General features: G+C 37.1%; 1 protein-coding gene across 1 annotated transcript in view; it reads left to right on the top strand.

The window, feature by feature from the left end:
- Positions 1 to 1,261: 1,261 nt before the first annotated feature.
- Positions 1,262 to 8,834, top strand: part of mthl1 (adhesion G-protein coupled receptor methuselah-like 1) — a 215,909-nt gene continuing 208,336 nt past the window's right edge. Inside the window, exon 1 of the mRNA XM_089634136.1 lies at positions 1,262 to 2,748. Within this exon, the coding sequence (XP_089490262.1) occupies positions 1,614 to 2,748 (1,135 nt within the window). The 5' untranslated portion in view covers positions 1,262 to 1,613. The remainder of the gene's footprint in view (positions 2,749 to 8,834) is intronic.

Genomic DNA, 8,834 nt, shown 5'->3' with positions numbered 1-8,834 from the left:
GTCACATGTTATATCTATATAATATAGGTATATAAAAACACACGCGTATCAAAATTTCAAAGCAATCGGTGGAGAACAGAGATTTTAAACAAACGAAAATTCATATTGCGTCTGTTCCTACGGGCGACAACAAATAATTCGTCTTCACAAGCTACAAGCCAAAAATGTGTATATTCTTGGTATACCTTATATTGAAGGTAATAGGCATTAACATCGCTTGACAAAAGGTGTCTAGAAACGTTGGATTTCAAGCACAAAACTGGTTTTTATTTATTTTGTAAATAATTTTATAAAAAGGCAAAAAAGTTAATCAAGTGAAACTGTCACAGATAAACTTAGCTATAATAATGTATTTTTAAAAAGTTGCTTATTTTACGCGTTCATACATATCTATTGAAAAAAAAAAATTTTTGAAGCTTCAATTTATTTTTTTATTTGCATTCTACTCAAGCGAAACGATAGGCAAAATTTCAATTTATCAAAAGCATATTTTTGGTATTCATAATGTACACCAATTCATTATAAAGATTAATCAAAATAGTGATTTAACATTAAACTTCGCCTTAAAGCATAACTTACAAAAAGTAGATTTTCAAAAAAAAAAAATTAACGCCATCTTTGAACACGTAGATTGTAAGGCGTTCTGTAAAAAAAAATCTTTTGCAATCTTTGCAATGTAATATTGTTAAATATTATATCGCAGGCTGTATTTTGTAAGTTTTAAATATCGACAGCAGAATTCCAATAAAAAGTGTTTTTTACCTTTGGTTTCATTACAAGTAGGTAGTCATTTGACATATTATTATTGGTTATAAATATGTTTCGGCATTCCTTTGTATTATATTTATTTGTGTTCTTTTTCAAAAGAAAATACCCGACACAAACGCTTTCTATAGTGGAGCTGCAACTTGCAAATAATATACAACACTATTTTTTTGAGCGGCGCAATACAAAATGTCGTTTCGTCATTCTTGCTCGGCATTTTCGAAAGCTGTTTTGAGTTGGTTCCTTGCTACACAAAAAATTGATTGTAATTTGTAGAACTGACAGTTTCGCCTCGCCACCGCCAAGTTGCAGCTTGCAGTTGTTGAGTGAAATTCTCCGGTGCATCGCGCGACCTTCGAGGGGGAGGGGAATTTCGGAGAGAAAGGGACGCAAAGCAAGTTGGTGCGAGAAGAATGTGAGTGTGAAGGAGACGGTACCGCCACGACAGGCGCCGTTGACTCACAAAACAGTCTTCAACTTTAGTATAGCGGGCGACGCGCCGTGAATTGGTCGCCTTTTTAGATGTTTTGTGACACTGTCGATTTTCACGCCGACTACCTGTAGATCGAACTCGCGGGAAGTTTATAAACAAAAAATTTGCCGGGTGCGTGTTGAGAATTTCGCTAACTTCTTTGTGACCGTTTGCGCCTATCACAGCTTCTTTCATTGTGCAACAATAAGGAGGACGGTAGATGCAGTTTTATTTATTAAGCAACCAGTGGACCCGTGGATGCGGATTCTTTGCCATACCTGAAGTGAAACAAAGCGTTTGACGTTTATAAAAGATCGATGTACATTGTGCGAGAGCTGCGAAATGCGCGAGTAGGATTTGAAAGTGGGAGTATGTAATGCTACATATTTTATTAAAAAGTGAACATTTGACGCGCACAATGTTGAAGTTTGTTTTTGTTTTACTGACAGTGGTGGTTTGGTGCCAGGGCTCCGCCGGCAATAAGGTGACCCCCGCCCCCGTCGTGGTATGGAAGTGCTGTCGCATCGGAGAAGGGCTACAGCAGGACGGGGCGGAGGGCGAGGGCTTCCGCTGCGTGCCCGGCGCCTCGCCCCTCTGGACCCCGCTGGTGTACGCCCCCAGGCGCCGCGCCTACCTTCCTGTGGGTACGGTGCCCCCTCACTGGAGCGTGCTGGAGGCGCAGAGTCCCTCCTGCGACCTCCCCTTGAAGGCGGCCCTCATCAGATCCACCAAGACGCAGCCCAGCTTCGTGCTGTTCGCCAACGGCTCCCTCTGGCTGCAGGAGACGGAAACCATGCTACCGCCCACCACCTTCTGCGTGGACACCAGCGCCGCCGTGGTCTGCCTGGAGAGCGAGGACAAAGCTCCTCTCAATGTGCTGGAGAGCGACGTGTCTCCCCTGGCCCAAGTCAAGAGGAAGGTCAAAGTGAAGAAGTGTTGCGGAGAGGAAGCGGCCTACAGCGAAAAGGACGGAACGTGCGTGTCGACGTCCACCATCCCCGAACTCCTCGCGGAAGACATAATGCTGGACGGCGGGCACGATGAGAACGGGACGTTCGGAGTGCAACTGGTGACCGGCTTCCCGTCTTGCCACCAGGAAGGAGGACTGGTGATAGCGGGCTCCATGGGAGACTCTTCGCTGCAGCCTGACGGCTCCCTGCGCCTGTCGATGGCCGGCCTGCTGCTGCACAAGGAGCACTTCTGCGTGGAGCGCGTGATCGAGTCGCAGGACGCGGCGAGCGTGTTCGCGTGCTCCAGCAGCGTGCCCACGGTGGTGGCGAGCGACGACGCCAGCGACATCCGCTTCACGCTGTACCCCGTGGGGCTGCTGATCAGCACGGCTTTCCTGCTGGCCACGCTGGGCGCCGGCTTCCTGCTGCCGCAGTCGCACCACGCGCTGCACTGGCGCTGCCAGACGCACTACATCGCCTGTCTGCTGGTGGGCGACCTCATCCTCGCCATCACGCAGCTCGCTAGCAACTCTATCTCGGGCACCGCCTGCGTCACTCTAGGTAACAAACACCCTCAACTATTATTGTCTGAAAATTTGTTTGTACGTTCCGTTTCCACTTCAATATGATTGCCGTTTTAATGGTTTGTAAAGATTAGTTTTTCAAAGGTAAAATCGTCGTGTTTATTTGGACTGTCTCATTCGCGTTTTTTTTCAATATGATGGTATCCGCCTGAAGAAAGTTTGTCATTGATATAATGACGTTTCTGTAGACAAATTGTATAAATCCTTGTTCGAAATTTAAAACAATTGCTTAAAATAAAGTAGGTATTATCGTGATTTATTTTTACCTCCTTTTACGATGTTGTACGCTGTAACGCTGTCCGAAACGTTGGCTAAGTGAGGTAGCGTAACACGGCACAATATCCCAAAAATAAATCACATTTATACTTTGTCCGTGAAATTATCAAATCAAATCCAAATAGTTAGGTATTTAAATACATACCTACTTACAAATCTGATTTCAAAGGATATTTTCATTTTGATTTATTAATAAGAAAATTAGAAACGTACTTTTTTGAACACGGGGTCTATAAACTGTTCACAGAACTAATAGTTGCTGTCTGTCTTTCTTACCCATGCCTATGATAACGCCAAATAAGACGCCACAAGAATTCAGCTAATATGAAATTACACGTGGAAATCATCTATCATTATTTACTCTCACTTGTACTTAATTAGTGGAACAGGAGATAACCTACTAATTAGGAGAGACAACTCTTAGGTACTAATTAATATATAATAGATCCATTCATCAATAGTTTTACACGTGTAGTATTTCAGATAATACTATTATAGCTTCCTATTCAATTTAACTTCCACATCTTATTCTTGTTAATATCTTTAATTAATTTTATTTCAAATTCCTACTTTTATCGTGTACTCACAATCTGTGGCTCCTAGTGACTTTTGGGTGTAATAGAGTACTAATATGACAAAAAATGGCATTATTGATGTTGTTGTAACTAAAACGATTTTTTAAAATTTTTTTTAGAAAATTCGATACTTTGTATGAAGATTTTCAGGAAATCCGTGACACAGCTAAACTGAAATTTCCTGAAAATCTTCATACAAAAAATCGTGTTTTCGAAAAAAAAATCGTTTTCAGCTACAAAATCATCAATAACGCCATTTTTTGTAATATTAGCACTATAGTACACCCAAATGTCACGAGCCGCCATTGATCATAATACAGTGTAGTACTACTCCTACTCAGTGTAGTTTATTTTTGTATATCATCATTAAATGTGTAAAAATACATTCGATCGTTGTCCTGTCCCTATAGCAAAGGCGTACCGCGACTTTTCGTTCGATTTGAAATGATTTACATATTAAAAAGTTTTTGTCTGGTGTTTTTATCAACGAAAACAATGAAAGTAAATTACAATACTATAAAATAGAGCTATGAGAATTATACTGAAGAAAAATAGATATACGAAAATCAAGGAAATGTTGAAAGAGTTTAAACAAATTATTTACTTTACCTAATACTTAATTTTTAATCTACAAAATAATTAATTGCACGTCTATTGAATTTTTAAGAACAATTGAAATCTGCAGCACAAACACACAAATTAGACGAGGAAAATAAATCAAATAATACCCCCTTCTGAAAAAATAAACCGAAGACAAAAGTCGCTTATGTGCGGACCAATGAAGATATTTGACGAATTACCAAATAAAATTAGAAGAAAATTTAAAAATACATTACTAAAATACGTGATTGATTCACAATAAAAAAGATTAAAAAAAAAAATAATATTTGTACATACGAGTATAAGGATTATATTCAGACATATTATATGTAATTATGTACCTTTTAAAAAAAACTTTTGTTTTTGTTTTATGTGAATACTGCAAAAGAGTCCCAACTGCTCCTAACCGTCTGGAGATATGTTGTGAGGCTGATAGTAGTAGGGAGGGGAATGAGATGAGGAAGAGGAAGGTGGGGGGAGTACCTGCCTATTCAGATCTGGTCACCAAACAAGTCGAGCAACGCTAACACGATAGCAAGTAGAGTAAATTCAACAATAATATTGTTTAAATTTTACAATTTATTTTGTGATTAAAAAATTTAAGTAATTCTTTTGATCCGCTAAAACTTGGCGGGCTTTGTTTTTTGCTCGTAAATAATAAAAAATGAAAATACGATTTGAACCCTACGTCACTGGCAATGATTTATATGTTGAATATTTTAATGTTTATACTGAGTCTGTATGTCAACCCTAAACCCACTTTAATAGAATTTTTTTAAATAAATATTTATAAATGAGAATCTGCAAAGCTGAGCCGACACAATAAAAAATTAGCTTTTATAATTTAACGATAGTCCTAAAATTAAATTCGTTAACGCAACTTCAGCATAAATGTGTTAATTTTAATAACGTTTCTGATGATTTCGGAAACATGAGAAAAAAATCATATAAACACTGAACCTGCGAAAATAATGGCCTACCTAAAAATTATCATCTCCACGGTGTCGGCAGTTATTTTTTTATAACTGAGCGACCCATATTTTTGGTCACTAAAAATGCTCATACAGTTTAAAAAATCCTCTGGTAAAAACAACAAAAAGTCGTTAGTAATTCATCGCCAGCCCATTCCCCGGGAGGACGGCAGAGAAGCTAGGACACTCCTTGCTTCATTCATATTCATACATCTTCTCATGCAAACTGTTCAGTTACATCAACTACGGAATTTGATTCGCTTGGTTGAACTTTCTAAAACTTAAACGAACTGTCCAATAATATTCGCCAGAGAGGTTTGAAGGTTTGTCTTTGTTTGTTTTTGAAATCCACATGCAAGTGCTCAAGAAATCCCCAATGTCTCCACGGAAAGAACAGCCACTGGTACCGTGTGTTTCCGGGTGTACCTGACTTCTACTTCTATCAACTTGCGCTTCATAATATGTAACCCTTTCTCTTCTTTATCATCCAGCCGCTCTACGTGTCTAAACCATCTAAGCGTCCGATGCCAGAATAAAACATGATTTCATGGTTTCCTAGAAATTTAAGGGAATGAAGTTGAATTTATATTTTTGAAGAAAAATTATTATTTTACCAATAATGTTGGGCATCTAAAATTAGAATTCCAGGTATTTTTTTTTTTTATAGTGAATACCTCACAAGAGTCCCAACTGCTCCCGTCTGGAGCCAGTGAGACTATGGCATCCCCAATTGGGGGATGTTGTGAGGCTGAAGGTAAGTGGGGAAGGGAAAGAGGAAGGTGGGGAAGTACCTGGCTATTCAGATCTAGTCACTAAACACGGCTAAAGCCATTTGGAGTAACGTTTCAATTCTGAATGGTGGTCTTACACCAGGGCGATACTGGCAGTATCTTCCACTCTGGAACGTGCCGCAAATATACTATATATTATTTTAATTAATTAATTGTGAAATAACACAAATTAATCAAATAAAATTTATTTGCGCACGCCGGGTTCGAACCCGCGACCTTCGGAATGGCAGTCCAATGCGTTACCACTGGACTATGCCGGCCGTCAAAGTCGCTAACTGCTTTTTTTTATTAAAATCCTGAAATAATATTTATATTCAATTTTTTCGGTTCTTCAGTTTTAGTTGAGAAATAATGCTGGCTTTCTTCTCAATTCTCTAAAAAATCCATAAATGATTGCACGATTTTATACCTGTATTTAAATATTTATTGAAGATTTTGAAGAAAGGGGTAATAAAATAAACCCCTTTGGCAGACAATAATAATTATTTCAAAAATAAAATGATTTACAAACACAGCTTTTGTAATATTCTATAAACAATAATTCATTATTATTAATTGATAGCGAATCAAATTGTGGGAACTCTTATCAAATACATTTATAAATAGAATAATACCACCCGTTGCGTCGTTCGGAAGTATTACGCGTATTACTTCGTAGGTGTACTTGGGTACAACAATTATTAAATAATAATTATAGTACTCGATTATTATTTAAAAAATTCTATCTTGGTTCGATTGGCTGTCAAAACTAATATTTTTTTAGTTTCAATCCACACTCTTAATATATACATCCACAGTATTGAATATTTAGTACGACAAATTACAATAATTGTCGCCTCTTTCTTTTTGATTACGAGTCTAAGGAAGAGGGTATATTACGAGAAAGCAGTCACCAGACTGAAAATTTATTAAAAATCTGGTCAAATTATTAGTTTTTCTCTTCAAAAACGGGACTTCAGGCCTTTAAAGAATGAATTGACAGAGTTCCTAACTAAGTATCAGTAACGAATGTTTTGTGAGGACGGCGGAACACGTGTTCATACAAATATTGATATTTACATACAAATATAGATTTTAGATTAGATAGATTATTGTCGCATTCCGTCATGATATTTATTAGGAAAAGAACACGTGTTCTCGATATATTCCGAATGATTAATATCTTATCAGAAAATTAGCATGATATTATCACTTTTTAACAGGATCATTAATAATAATCTTATGACGATTTATTGTATAGCTCCGTTTTTGTGCAAAATCACCTGAAGGGCGCTGTAAAAATATATAATACACTTCTACAATGATCTACTAACTATATATGGAGATATCTGGTAGGTCACTTATTTCCTGTGTGAATAAGAATTGCCCCTACAAGTCAAGCTTTGGCGTATAAAGTCAAATATAACGAGTATTTTTAAGCACTTCGCAGATGCAACTCATAAAATATGCGAACATCTTTTACTCGGGGTCAATTTCCCAGAGAATGCAGCAGATTACAGCGAATTAATATTATGAGATCTAGTTTTCAAATCTGTTTAATCTGTACTAATGTTTACCTTATTGTAGCGTTAAGAAAACCTGTAGTTGCATTAATGATTGTGTTCACAGTTTATTTAACATCTGATAAAAAAGTTCCATTCTTTGGAACTTTAGTCACGGGCCACAGATCTTTCGCCGTAATTTAATTCGTCGATCGCTCTTCGTTAAAGACTGAATGCAATTTTCTACTCTTAATTCCTTTGTCTAGCTCCCGCAGAAGGCAGAAGGAATCCAGTGAATAAAAACAAAGGGCATTCAATCTAGCGATGGAGCTATGGAGATCCAGTGGCGGGGTGGATTTGCCGCTGACATCTAAACAATTCGATTCATTGAACAAGAGAAAACTTATTCGTAATTTATTCTTTTCTGAAAACAGCGGGTAGCGTGATTTGAAAATATAGATTTTACTGAAGTAATTTTAATGTTTCTTCACCTGGTTTCTGTACTGGTGAGCAGATATTATAATAAATTTTTCTTTTGAGACAAAAGTACCATTCCTAAGTTGCCGACTGCATGGCAATGTAAGATAAAGTATCATTCCCAAGTTAATGACTACATGGCAATAATAATAATAATAATAACATGGCATTTATATAGCGCAGTTTAGTGTCATTTCACTTCAAGTGCGCTTAATTACTCGTATAACAAACATAAAAATGGTAATTCAGTATTAGTGGTTCTTAAAATTATTCCTACAGTGTGCCTTACCCAATACAGATCTAATATTATAACAGTAAATACACTGTTTATACGAAGTGATGACAAAACTTAGAATAACAATAACAACAGGACAGGACAAAACAAGAATATTAAAACTAAAAAAAATAATATAAAACAGGAGGCAGTTTGTGCTCAGAAATGAGAATTTTCTGAGCAGACATTTTAAAAATCTACAATAAGGAGACAACAGAAACCAAACAATTACCGGAAGTTTTAGAATATGGCTTATTATAAAATAGTAAGATAAGGTACCATTCCCAAGTTGCTTACTACATGGCAATGTAAGATAAAGTACCATTCCCAAGTTGCTGACTACATGGCAATGTAAGATAAAGTACCATTCCCAAGTTGCTGACTACATGGCAATGTAAGATAAAGTACCATTCCCAAGTTGCTGACCACATGACATTGTAAGATACAGTAATTTTAAACCAAGTATTAATGATTAAATGCAACCGTTGTTCATTACTAACTTTTGTGTAAAATATGTAACCATTTCATTTACCCAATGTAAAATCCCCACGAGCGTATAAAAAGGGTTAAATAAATAATATAAGACAAGACAAGAATAATAAGTATCGTCGTAGAGAT

Source organism: Hesperophylax consimilis, chromosome 8, assembly GCF_061612785.1.
Source record: "Hesperophylax consimilis isolate HC1 chromosome 8, BYU_Hcon_1.0, whole genome shotgun sequence".
In the NCBI taxonomy this organism is placed as follows: Eukaryota; Metazoa; Arthropoda; class Insecta; order Trichoptera; family Limnephilidae; genus Hesperophylax; species Hesperophylax consimilis.
This window is presented reverse-complemented; position numbering and strand designations above follow the sequence as displayed.